This window comes from Corythoichthys intestinalis, chromosome 8, assembly GCF_030265065.1.
Source record: "Corythoichthys intestinalis isolate RoL2023-P3 chromosome 8, ASM3026506v1, whole genome shotgun sequence".
NCBI lineage: Eukaryota > Metazoa > Chordata > Actinopteri > Syngnathiformes > Syngnathidae > Corythoichthys > Corythoichthys intestinalis.
Genome location: NC_080402.1, coordinates 17,005,977 through 17,020,223, shown reverse-complemented (window position 1 = coordinate 17,020,223; position 14,247 = coordinate 17,005,977). Strand labels below are relative to the sequence as shown.

General features: G+C 39.2%; 1 protein-coding gene across 3 annotated transcripts in view; it reads left to right on the top strand.

Annotated features, from left to right (window-relative positions):
* LOC130920651 (sialoadhesin-like) overlaps positions 1-14,247 on the top strand; it is a 111,626-nt gene that overhangs the window by 21,102 nt on the left and 76,277 nt on the right. For 2 of the 3 annotated variants that reach the window (XM_057844012.1, XM_057844010.1), the window contains 2 exons: positions 8,941-9,119; positions 9,189-9,357. The exons of the other annotated variant lie outside the window; for it this stretch is intronic. In XM_057844012.1, the coding sequence (XP_057699995.1) occupies positions 8,941-9,119; positions 9,189-9,249 (240 nt within the window). In that variant the 3' untranslated portion in view covers positions 9,250-9,357. Of the gene's footprint in view, positions 1-8,940; positions 9,120-9,188; positions 9,358-14,247 lie in introns of those variants that run through there. 3 annotated transcript variants of the gene reach the window in all.

The following is a 14,247-nucleotide window of genomic DNA, read 5'->3' as shown; positions in this document are numbered from 1 at the left end:
ATTTCCTGTTCCCAATAGGGGGCGCTAGGCCTAATGGGTAATGTTTCAATGCACTCGTGTTAAGGGTGGGATCCCGCACATACATGCCAGATATGAAAAAGATTGAACGTTGTGTCAAGGAGCTATTAGTCTTTTACTGAATTTGTCATTTTGCCGAAAAAATGGCCGACTTTGGCACCACACCCAGGTCAGACCCATGAATGAAAACGCACCATTTTGAAAATTTTAGATCTCCTATGTCTCCTGAATAGTCTCACGAATTTTGAAGATGATCCAACTAACTCCTTCTGTGACAAGGTCTCAAATGTGCACCCTGTTAATTGATAAAAATTTAATATCCGATCCAAAGTACCCGATTTCCGGTTGGGTTTGGAATATGGGTTCAAGAGACTTTTTGGAGCAGATTTGCACATGGTATTGACTCCCCAAATTTCATTGCTCTACGTTTAAAAAACCTAATAGGAAGCGCCTTTTTGAAAAATTCAAGGGGGCGCCACTGAGCCATTTTGTTACATTTTTTTGTAACGTCACAACATTATCGAAATCCACGCAAAGCCGCATGTATGTGAAAAATTTGGTGAGTTTTCGTGCATGTTCAGGCCTCCAAATGTAAACTATACTACAAATGGATAAAAATTTCACATTCGATCCAAAATACCCGATTTTCTGTTGGATTTGGAAAATGGGTGCAAGAGACTTTTTGGAGCAGTTTTGCATAAGGTATGGACTCCCCAAATTTCATTGCTCTACGTTGAAAAACCCCAATAGGAAAGGCCTTTTTTAAAACTCCTTTCTGTCGCCACTAGTTGGCACTGTAGAGTTGATGCAAATGACCCCTACAAGACCCTTCAGGGTATGACTCTCAACAAGCACGGGAAGTTTGGCGCAGATATGTTGTATATCTGCTGAGTTATGACTGTTCAAAGTATTTTGCGAGACAAATTGTTGACGGTTATTTTCACTTTCATGTTTGGACCCCTTCGCTTCAACGAAACCTCAATATTTTTCATCAGGCACCTGAACACAGGCCTTAAGGCTCCCCTGATGCAGGTTTGAGGTCAACAGATTTTTTTCTCTTGGAGAAGGAACCTGTCTCGTTAAAAAAAGGCATTTCCTGTTCTCACTAGGGGGCGCTAGGCCTAATGGGTAATATTTCAATGCACTCGTGTTAAGGGTGGGATACCGCTCATACATGCCAGATAAGAAAAAGATTGAACGTTGTGTCAAGGAACTATTAGTCATTTACTGAATTTGTCATTTTGCCGAAAAAATGGCCGACTTTGGCACCACGCCCAGGTCAGACCCGTGAATGAAAATGCACCATTTTAAAAACTTAAGATTTCATATGTCTCCTGAACAGTCTCACCAATTTTGAAAATGATCCAACTAACTCCCATGGCGGAAAGGCCTCAAATGTGCACCCTGTAAATCAATAAAAATTTCATATTCGATCCAAAATAACCGATTTCCTGTTGGGTTTGGAATATGGGTGCCAATGCTTTTTTGGAGCGGTTGTGGACAAGGTATAGACTCCCCAAATTTCATTGCTCTACGCTGACAGACCCTAATGTTATAGGCCAATTTTAAAATTTCAAGGGGGCGCCACTGAGCCATTTTGTTACATTTTTTTTCAACGTTGTAAAATTATCGAAATTTACAATTTTCCGCACGTATGTGCAAATTTTGGTGACTTTTCGTGCATGTTCAGGCCTCCAAATTGGCCGTTTTCATTTGCCATGAAAAAAAAAAAAAAAAACTAGGCCTGCAAGCAGGACTGAACGGGCCCTCGCAATCTAGCGCAACTCGGACGTCACGCAACTCGGACTGTGTGCAGGTCAGGGTGGTGGCAGATCCTCCTCTCTAATCATCTCATTAGAACCTAACATGCTCGAAAGTCGCCTATTTACATTCCCACACCCAAGAGATAAAAAACCCTATTGGAGAGAGTACTACAAAAAAGGAGCCACTACTGAGCTGTGCAGCCAAGCCCTTATTCAAAACTAAAATTAATCTTCTAACTGGGCCAATTCGACCAAGTGTGCCAACTATTGTGGCTCTATAAGCTCCCTGAGTCTCTGAAAAAAAATATTTCCTTTAAATGGCGAACAAAGGGTCGTCACGGCAACAGACAGAGACACGTGGACATGGGCCGTAAAAAAGTATTTTAATAGGTCTTGAAACTACAATGACCAACATGAAAAGAACTGGACATGTTTTGGAAAAACGAGTGACTTTCTATCGCCACTAGTTGGCGCTGTAGGGTTGATGCAAATGACCCCTACAAGGCCCTTCAGGGTATGACTCTCAACAAGCACGGGAAGTTTGGCGCAGATATCTTGTATATCTGCCGTGTTATGACTGTTCAAAGTTTTTGGAGAGAAAAATTGTTGACAGTCATTTTCACTTTTCTGTTTGGACCCCTCCGCTTCAACGAAACTTCAATATTTTTCATCAGGCACCTGAAGACAGGTCTTAAGGCTTCCCTTATGCAGGTTTGAGGTTGATTGATTTTTTTTTTCCCTTAGAGGAGGAGTGTGTCCCGTAAAAAAGGGCATTTCCTGTTCCCACTAGGAGGCGCCAGGCACAAATGGTAAATTTTCAATCCAGTCGTGCTCAGGCTGGTATACCTCACACACATGGCAGATTTAAAATAGATTGAACGTTGTATGAGGGAGTTATCAGTCATTTTCCGAATTCGATGTTTTGGCGAAAAAATGGCCGACTTTGGCACCCCGCCCAGGTCAGGCCCGTGAATGAAAACACACCATTTTGATAACTTAAGATTTCATATGCCTCATGAACAGTCTCGCCAATTTTGAGAATGATCAAACTTATTCCCTAGGTGCCAAGGTGTAAAACGTGCACACTGTAAATCGATAAAAAATTCACATTCAATCCAAAATACCCGATTTCCTGTTGGGTTTGGAATACACATGCAAGAGACTTTTTGGAGCAGTTTTGTACAAGGTATTGACTCTCCGAATTTCATCCCTCTACGTTGAAAAAACCTAAATGGAGAGGCCTTTTTTAAAATTTCAAGGGGGCGCCAGTGAGCCATTTTGTTACATGTTTTCGTAACGTTGCAAGATTATTGAACGTTATGCAAAGCCGCATGTATGTCGAAATTTTTGTGAGTTTTCGTTTATGTTCAAGCCTCCAAATGTAAACTCCTACTGTGAACCGATAAAAATTTCACATTTGATCCAAAATACCCGATTTCCTGTTGGATTTGGAATACGGGTGCAAGAGACTTTTTGGAGCAGTTTTGCATAAGGTATCTACTCCCCAAATTTCCTCGCTCTATGTTGAAAAAACCCAATAGGAAAGGCCTTTTTTAAAACTTCTTTCTGTCGCCACTAGTTGGCACTGTAGAGTTGATGCAAATGACCCCTACAAGAACCTTCAGGGTATGACTCTCAACAAACACGGGAAGTTTGGCGCAGATATGTTGCATATCTGCCGAGTTATGACTGTTCAAAGTTTTTGGCGAGACAAATTGTTGACGGTCATTTTCACTTCCAGTTTGGACCTCTCCGCTTCAACGAAACCTCAATATTTTTTATCAGGCACCTGAACACATGTCTTGAGGCTCCCCTGAAACAGGTTTGAGGTCAATAGATTTTTTTCCCTTGGAGGAGGATCCTCTCTCGTAAAGAATGCCATTTCCTTTTCCCACTAGGGGGCGCCAGGCCTAATGAGTAATATTTCAATGCAGTTGTGTTCAGGCTGGGATATCTCATATACATGCTAGAAATGAAAAAGATTGAACGTTGTATCACGGAGTTTTTAATCATTTTCTGAATTTGGTATTTTGCCCAAAAATGGCCAACTTTGGGACCACGCCCAGGCCAGACCCTTGGATGAAAACTCACCATTTTGAAAACTTAAGATCTCATATGTCTCCTGAATAGTCTGACCAATTTTGAAGACGATCCAACTATTTTCTTCAGCGACAAGGTCTCAAATGTAAATCGATAAAATTTCGCATTTGATCCAAAATTTCCGACTTCCTGTTGGATTTGGAATATAGGTGCAAGAGACTTTTTGGAGCAGTTTTACACAATGTATTGACTCACCAAATTTCATCATTCTACGTTGAAAAAACCTAATAGGACAGGCCTTTTTGAAAATTTCAAGGGGGCGCCACTGAGCCTTTTTGTTAATTTTTTTCAAAGATTATCAAAATTTACGCAAAGTTGAACATATGTGCACATTTTGGTGAGTTTTCGTGCATGTTCAAGCCTCCAAATGTGAACTCCAACTGTGAACCGAAAACATTTCAGATTCGATCCAAAATAACCGATTTCCTGTTGGATTTGGAATATGGGTGCAGAGGCTTTTTTGAGCAGTTAGGCATAAGGTATCTACTCCCCAAATTTCATTGCTCTACGTTGAAAACCTGAGAGGAGAGGCCTTTTTGAAAATTTTAAGGGTCAAGGGGGCGCCACTGAGCCATTTTTTGACATTTTTTCAAAACGACGCAAGATTATCGAAATTTACGCGAATCTGCACGTATGTGCAAATTTTGGTGACTTTTCGTGCATGTTCAGGCCTCCAAATTGGCCATTTTCATTTGCCATGAAAAAAGAAGAATAATAATAATCCTTTGCATTACAATAGGGCCTTCGCACGCCTAGTGCTCGGGCCCTAACTAGGCCTGCAAGCAGGACTGAACGGGCCCTCGCAATCTAGCGCAACTCGGACGTCACGCAACTCGGACTGTGTGCAGGTCAGGGTGGTGGCAGATCCTCCTCTCTAATCATCTCATTAGAACCTAACAAGCTTGAAAGTCGCCTCTTTACATTCACACACCTAACAGATAAAAAAAAAAACTATTGGAGAGAGTACTACAAAAAAGGAGGTACTACTGAGCTGTGCAGCCAAGCCCTTATTCAAAACCAAAATTAATATTCTAACTGGGCCAATTCGACCAAGTGTGCCAAATATTGTGGCTCTATAAGCTGACTGAGTCTCTGAAAAAAAATATTTCCTTTAGATGGCGAATAAAGGGTCGTCACGGCAACAGACAGAGACACGTGGACATGGGCCGTAAATAAGTATTTTAATAGGTCTTGAAACTACAATGACCAACCTGAAAAGAACTGGACATGTATTGGAAAAACGAGTGACTTTCTATCGCCACTAGTTGGCGCTGTAGGGTTGATGCAAATGACCCCTACAAGGCCCTTCAGGGTATGACTCTCAACAAGCACGGGAAGTTTGGCGCAGATATCTTGTATATCTGCCGAGTTATGACTGTTCAAAGTTTTTGGAGAGCAAAATTGTTGACAGTCATTTTCACTTTCCTGTTTGGACCCTTCCGCTTCAACGAAACTTCAATATTTTTCATCAGGCACCTGAAGACAGGTCTTAAGGCTTCCCTTATGCAGCTTTGAGGTAGATTGATTTTTTCCCTTTAGAGGAGGAGTGTGTCCCGTAAAAAAAGGGCATTTCCTGTTCCCACTAGGAGGCGCCAAGCACAAATGCTAAATTTTCAATCCAGTCCTGCTCAGGCTGGTATACCTCACACACATGCCAGATTTAAAATAGATTGAACGTTGTATGAGGGAGTTATCAGTCATTTTCCGAATTCGGTGTTTTGCCGAAAAAATGGCCGACTTTGGCACCCCACCCAGGTCAGGCCCGTGAATGAAAACACACCATTTTGATAACTTAAGATTTCATATGCCTCATGAACAGTCTGGCCAATTTTGAGAATGATCAAACTAATTCCCTAGGTGCCAAGGTGTAAAATGTGCACACTGTAAATCGATAAAAAATTCACATTCAATCCAAAATACCCGATTTCCTGTTGGGTTTGGAATACGCATGCAAGAGACTTTTTGGAGCAGTTTTGTACAAGGTATCGACTCTCCGAATTTCATCCCTCTACGTTGAAAAAACCTAAATGGAGAGGCCTTTTTGAAAATTTCAAGGGGGCGCCACTGAGCCATTTTGTTACATGTTTTCGTAACGTTGCAAGATTATTGAACATTATGCAAAGCCACATGTATGTCCAAATTTTTGTGAGTTTTCGTGCATGTTCAAGCCTCCAAATGTAAACTCCTACTGTGAACCGATAAAAATTTCACATTCGATCCAAAATACCCGATTTCCTGTTGGATTTGGAATACGGGTGCAAGAGACTTTTTGGAGCAGTTTTGCACAAGGTATCGACTCCCCAAATTTCATCACTCTATGTTAAAAAAACCTAATAGGAAACGCCTTTTTGAAAAATTCAAGGGGGCGCCACTGAGGCATTTTGTTACATTTTTTCGTAACATTGCAAGATTATCGAACGTTATCCAAAGCCGCATGTATGTGCAAATTTTTACGAGTTTTTGTGCATATTCAAGCCTCCAAATGTAAACTCCTACTGTGAACCCATGAAAATTTCACATTCGATCCAAAATACCCGATTTCCTGTTGGATTTGGAATACGGGTGCAAGAGACTTTTTGGAGCAGTTTTGCATAAGGTATCTACTCCCCAAATTTCCTCGCTCTATGTTGAAAAAACCCAATAGGAAAGGCCTTTTTTAAAACTTCTTTCTGTCGCCACTAGTTGGCACTGTAGAGTTGATGCAAATGACCCCTACAAGAACCTTCAGGGTATGACTCTCAACAAACACGGGAAGTTTGGCGCAGATATGTTGTATATCTGCCGAGTTATGACTGTTCAAAGTTTTTTGCGTGACAAATTGTTGACGTTCATTTTCACTTTCCTGTTTGGACCCCTCCGCCTCAACGAAACCTCAATATTTTTCATCAGGCACCTGAACACAGGTCTTAAGGCTCCCCTGATGCAGGTTTGAGGTCAACAGATTTTTTTCCCTTGGAGGAGGAACCTGTCTCGTAAAAAAAGGCATTTCCTGTTCTCACTAGGGGGCGCTAGACCTAATGGGTAATATTTCAATGCACTCGTGTTAAGGGTGGGATACCACACATACATGCCAAATATGAAAAAGATTGAACGTTGTGTCAAGGAACTATTAGTCAATTACTGAATTTGTCATTTTGCCGAAAAAAAGGCCGACTTTGGCACCACGCCCAGGTCAGACCCGTGAATGAAAACGCACCATTTTCAAAACTTAAGATTTCATATGTCTCCTGAACAGTCTCACCAATTTTGAAGATGATCCAACTAACTCCCTCGGCGAAAAGGTCTCAAATGTGCACCCTGTAAATCGATAAAAATTTCATATTTGATCCAAAATAACCGATTTCCTGTTGGGTTTGGAATATGCGTGTAAATGCTTTTTTGGAGCGGTTTTGGACAAGGTATAGACCCCCCAAATTTCATTGCTCTACGCTGACAGACCCTAATGTTATAGGCCAATTTTAAAATTTCAAGGGGGCGCCACTGAGCCATTTTGTTATATTTTTTTGGAACGTTGCAAAATTATCGAAATTTACAATTTTCCGGACGTATGTGCAAATTTTGGTGACTTTTCGTGCATGTTCAGGCCTCCAAATTGGCCGTTTTCATTTGCCCTGAAAAAAAAAAATAATAATAATAATAATCCTTTGCAAAACAATAGGGCCTTCGCACGCTTAGTGCTCGGGCCCTAATAATCCTTTGCAAAACAATAGGGCCTTCGCACGCTTAGTGCTCGGGCCCTAATAATCCTTTGCAAAACAATAGGGCCTTCGCACGCTTAGTGCTCGGGCCCTAATTACATTTGCCGAATACAGAAGGGCTGACACGGATTTTGTTGTTACAAGGAAATACTATAAGGTATGTACATATAAACAAAAATAGTAAGTCATTCTTTTTTTATTGCAGGTATCCATCGCAGTAAAAAAATTTGGACAAAATGATTCCATTTCTTGTTCTATTTAAAACGATTGGTGCGTGTGCAAAACAGGTCAATAAATCACAATTTATACAATTATTAGAAAAACATTTAACGAAGGTTGGGCATACTACACTAGAATGTGATATCAGAGGGAGAGAGCCTCGCCAAACTTTCACCCGACATTACAGAGACCCTTGGTAATTCCAGCCCCAATAGCGTATCTTTAAAGTTGCTGCAGTTAAAAAGCTCATATTTGGATCTTGGGATCGAGCTGACGGTCCGCCACGAGGCGAGCCATTTCCCAACCCCAGCCTCTTGGCCGCCCCCGGGTAGAATGCACATAGCTTCGATATATGTCCATCAACGTATAGTAAGTGTTGTTGTGAGGCACAATAACTTCTCTTACCTAACAGCGTTTTCTATCTGTAAACAAACAGACAAAAAGCTTGTAACACTTGCATTTATGCATTTGCAACAGGCTAGCAGCCTGCATGTGTTGCAGCCACAGCAGCACAATTGTTGTAGCAAATAATATTAAAGATCATCATAAATACATTCATCATCGTAATAACAATATTAAAGGCAACAAGTCGTTTCATGCGCAACAGTTTAGCTTTAATATTTTATATGATATATATTTTAATATAACACCGGACACATGAAAATGCAGGGATAGGAGGAACATGCCGTCCTTAACACAGAGGCAACATGGCTACAAAACGCTTCGTTCCACATCTGCCTTCATGAACAAGTTGTCCTCCCTTGTCGTGATGATGGCAGATGGATGCAATATTTCTGAGTTGTCTTTTTCAAGGAATTTTGCTGAGTACTGTTACTCCAGCTCCACTGTTATTTTGGATGGAGAAATTGTAAAATGGAAGTTGCGAGCAGAAATGCGGAACTACCTCGGAAACTTGTCTACATGATAAAATTGTCAAAATGTTTTTTTTAAGAAATACTTTAAAAATATTACAAATGTTACTAACATTTATCAACAAATACTATTATACTAAATAGGTGACTGCTTACAAATCTGGATTTCACTAAAAAATGCTGGGTGAGAAATGTTCGTATAATCATGTCAAAACTAGAAAATGTATTTTGAAAATGACAATGAATAATGAGACTGATTTAAAATGTCAGTCAAACACGAGTGAAGACTGCAGCAGAGATCAACAGGATGAGCTGGTGTACTCCATGGTGGCGTTCCCCAGACCCTCTCCAATCTACTCCAATGTCACCAATGCCATGAGGGTCCCAGACGTGGATCTAGATGGAAGTGTGGAGTACACAGCCATCAAATGTGGCGACAAAGCCTCAGGGTGAGTTCTTCATCCTTCTTTTTTCCCTTTTACTGTACATGATAATCTCTATAGTTTTTCTTTTTAAAGGCTGAAGCCTGAAATGAGCGTCAATGTTTGTGAGCTCTACAGCACTGTGCAAAAAATATGAACAAACATGATCTCATCGTTGGACGGTCAAGACACTGAGATGAAATTCATTTTCTTATTACTTGTATTAAAACTATTATCATTTTTATTTATTATTAGTATTAACCATTTAAAGGCAAAAATAGGCCAAACTAGCTTATTAATTTAGGTCTGTTATGTTTTGGCTTTATATTTGCTGCATGTTTTTAGCTGTTTTTCTGTTTGTACTCAAATGAAATTACAATAAATACATTTTTAAGAGTTTACAACACATGGAGTCCTCAAGTTACGAACGAGTTCCGCTGCTATTAAGGCATTATTTATATTAAATCATTCCGTATAAAAAAAGTAGTATACATTCAAACAAAGAAATAAGATGTTGTACTTACCATTGCTGAGAGGTGGATGGTGAGTGAGGCTTTTCAATGGTTTCTTTTCAACCAAAAGCACGGAACACGACTATTTAAAACAAAAACAAAACAACCAACTTGTTCGCCCTTTACTCTCACTCCAATCAGACCCGCGGTGCGTTGAGGGACAACTCAGGAAAGACAACAATCAGCACATCAACACTGCAGCCTCAAGTATACATCCATCCCAATTGGTTACATTGGTGTTAAGTTTACGAAACGTCCCTTGAAAAACGGATTCGTCTGGGCATTCAGACACAAAAGCACGCGTCCCGTATTAAGCTTACAAGGTGCTTTGTCCCGTATTATCATGAAAATCGAAAATGTTGTTTTATTTGCAGAATGAACGAATACATGTGTGGTACGTTTCAAGTACATGGCTAATTGTACTTTGACTCCCCACTGGATACTTTAATAATGATGAATGAAAAAACTTTTTCAATTAAACACTGTGTGAAAAATAAGAACTTCAATTGAAGTGATGGAAAAAGTGCCTATACTGCGCCACAATATTTATTATTGAAATCAAAATAGTGTTTTTTTTTTTTTTTTTTTTTTTTAAATCAAGTGCAAGTGCAAATAAGGCACTTACTCCGTCCTCAATGTGCGCTGAGTACACAAATCAACAAGTAGCAAACAAATTAGGCTCTAAAGAGAAGTCAGACGCTGGAGTAAAGTAAACTGGCTTTACTGTGGTCATCTTTCTCTTGAAAAGAGCACTGATACCTTTTTTTGGGAAAACTGAAAACAACCAAACGTGTCAATAATACGAACTAGTCACAAAGTAAAGCAAAGTACCGTAATGGCCCAAATATAAGGCTGTTTTTTTTTTTTGCATTGAAATAAGACTGAAAAAGTGGGGGTCATCTTATATTTGAGGTCTAGACATTATACCCATTCACGACGCTAGATGGCGCCAGATATCATTAAAGGAATTAAAGCAAATGCTAAACTTGAGGAGTAATGTTCTGTCATGACAAATCTCAGCTACTCTCAAGTTTAACCGGTTTGCATTATTTTATTGCAAAGTTTTGCCTTATTCAGATTTATTTCAAGACTACAGTTAGACCTCACTCTGATGGTTAATGCAGTTATTGCAATTTTGTTGTTTTAACGCAATAGATTGGTTTATTTACATTTCAAAAACCAGAAGCCATTTATTTACGAATGTGATTGCACTTTAGTTTACATATTTAAATGTTCAGATATTAAGATTTGAATGAGGCAAAATAACATGCTTTTTCTCTCAAATATATTGTTATAATCATTCGTTTCAGATGTACTGTAATTATTTTCTGTATAAAAATTAATTTGGTGTTCAAAAAGTCTTTTTTCTCCAACTTGAGTCTTGAAAAAGAGGGGGTCGTCTTATAATCAGGGCGTCTTATATTCGGGCCAATACGGTATACATGGTGTTTCTATTTGAATAGCAACTAGTAGTACAGCTTGCAAGCAATGAACATGGTCACTGCAGGGTTCAACAAGCATATTTCAAGTCTTCTAAGACCATAATAAATACAATTTAAGACCCATTTCACATTGATACCGGCAAAAAAAACGTACAAAAGATTTGAAGGAAAATTGGAGGCCCGATATTAATGCAAAGTATATGAATTTCTTGAACACGCTCAAAATTATGTGAACAAAGTACAACAAAGGGAGCACAAAGTCCAACAGCAAATAGAGCACAAAAAAACACAATGCTCAAAGTAGGAAACAACCATAGGAAACGTTGGAGAGCACGAAGATGAGGTCACACACATTGGTGAGCAAGGCAATCGTCAGACACATTCGTCCTTAAGGGCCGGTTTGCCCACTCCTGGTGTACCTTTTTCCACCTAGTGGAGGAACGTTTCAATTATAAGTTTTCACTATTAGGGTCATGTAGATCAGCAAAGATATACAGACCTTTTCAACAAAAAAAGAAAGAAAAGAGTTCTTTATTAGTTACACCTAAAAAATTTTCTTGAAGCAAAAGTGCCTGAAACTGTAGGACGTAATATGAGGACAATTGTTGTGGAAACAGAAAGTAATCGTCAACTCTATTTGAATAATTAAAATAGAAAGAGGAAGCAAAAGGGATAACTTTTTGGAGGGCTGATTATATCCTGTCGTAGAAGGATATTGTGAAATTAATTGGAATCAATCTGATATTAAAAACAATAAAGGAAAGTAACAGTACACACACCAGGCATTTGTTTAAATTGCCGTCTAAAAACAAGTTTATTGTTTTAACCCTTGAGAGTCGAAGGACGCGCCGGCGCGTCCTCAGCGCACGTCGTCTTTGAAGCGCCCTCACGTTTTAATTACGTCACCCACATGCCGTTGGTTGGTCTCGTTTTAAAGTGCGGAAGTTGCGGTTTACTCTCGTTATTATTTGAAGTCAATCGACCAACTAGAACGTGAGATATTGTCATTTAAGTTTTATAGTTTTATTGTCCTCTCAAAAAAAACATTAAAACGCTGCATGGATCATTTGTTTATGTCTATATTTCCATCATTTGTCCTTTTTCAAAACGGAAGCTCCATGAAAAAAAACACAAATCAAACGAACCCTTTCGAAGTCACAGTGGAAGCACAAAATGCGCTTTTTTTATAAATATAACTGCCGTGCGAGGTTCTACCGAACGAGAGGGAGGAGTGTTCTGAAGCAGCGAGGTGGCGAGTGACAGCCGTTTGGATCGGGCAGCGACTTTGTGTGACTTTGACAATGAACGGAAAACTAAATTTAGCGCAAGCAATTGTGCTTTTTGATCAACTTGAGGAAGAGGATGGTCCAAATTCGTCATCATCGTCTTCTTCGGAAGAGTCCTCGAGTGAAGATAGTGACGGATTTGAACACGTGGGTGACGCCATCGACGAGCAGAGGTAAACCAACTCACTCTTTATGCTGAAAACGTTTCTTTTGAAAGTTTCTTTTGATATTGCAAGACAAAGTTAATTTTGATGCAATATAAGTGTGTGTTTGTGTATATAATAGTAAAATGTGCATATCAGATCAAAGTCGTACGTGCACTGTGGGTATCCCAGGCAGGAATTTATAATTTGTGGTGTTCTTCTTTCTATATGAAGATTAGGGATGTAGCACATATTCAGCTATGGTATTCTTTCTATTGTCATACATATAGATTTCCATTATTATTTATTGCTGTATATATTTTTATTTTATACTTTATTATTTTCATAAATACTGACTTTTTTTCATGTACATTTATAGTGACAATGAAAGTAAAGTGAAATGAAAATGGAAGGGTGGAAAGAGGACCGACACCCCATGGAAGTGTGAGCTGTGTGATGTAGACCTGTGTCTAATTCCAGGACAAAACTGCTTTTCGGAGTGGCATCCCTGAAAAAAATTTAACTTGTTTATTGTAAATATTTTTGAAAATACTTTTTTCCCCTCCAATGTTATATATATATATTTTTTTCCCCCCACAATCAGTCTTCTCAATTTGTGTATATAAATGTGTGTTCAAGAAGCTTGATTGTGTGTACATAGTTTTCATCAGGTGATGGGCCGCAATACCTAAACTCATAAAGAGATGGCCTCTAAACACTTTTTGTGTTAGATGGTATATTTTTTTTCACTGTTCTTCACTGTTTGGTCTGCTGTATATAACCTGTTTTGACTAGAGCATGTATAAAGGCAAAAAACGCCTATGGCTATACCTGTTGTTTATGTTGATTTGTCAAATATAAGACTATTTATTCTAAATTTTTTGGGTTGAATGTTCATCCTAACATGTTGAATAAATATTGCAAAGTTTCAAAACGGTTCGTTACGCATGTTTGGTTGTCAATTGGACATCAATATTAAAAATTTTGACAAAACGATTTTGGAATTTTTGGTCTTTTTGGGCCCAAAATGATGATTTATGATTGGTCAGTGAAGGAAACAACAGTTTGGACATGAAGTTCAAGGTGTCACAAAAAAAGGGACCAAACCAGGCCATCGTAAACAATTCTTTCTTTGAAATATAAAGGCAACTTCAAAGACATGCAAAATCAGACAAAATAGGCCCAGACCTTAAAGGGTTAATCTATCTCGATCATTGAACTATAAGGATGCTTAGTTCTTTGCTTTGGGGATTCGATTGATTCTGTTAGGTTTTGTGTTGTTTTTTTCCTAGTGTGACTTGTCCCTGTGATTACCCATTGATTTCACCTGTTGTGCCTGGTCCTAGTGAGTCCTCCTGTACTGCCCAGCTGTTCCTTGTTGTCTCGTTACCCCTTGTCTGTATGTGTGTATATAAGCACCCAGTTTCTTTTCACTCCTTTTTGCGTCATTGTCAATGTCTATGTCAATGTCAATCGCCATGTCAGCGTTTTCCCCCAGTTCCTCATGTTCCTCGTCCTGCTTGGAAAGTAATTTTATTAGTTAGCCTGACTTTTGTTTGTTAAGAGTTTTTGGATCACCACAGCCTTTGATTTGTACTTTGTTTTTTGTTGGCTTGAATTAAATCATTTTTGCACCATCTATCTGCCTCCCCTCCCTTTCCCTGCATTTGGGTCCACACACAACCTGCCTGCCCCGCACTTCCTGACAGATTCAATGTATAGACCCTCTAATTTTCTTAAAATACAGTAATCACAGACGATCATTTACTATA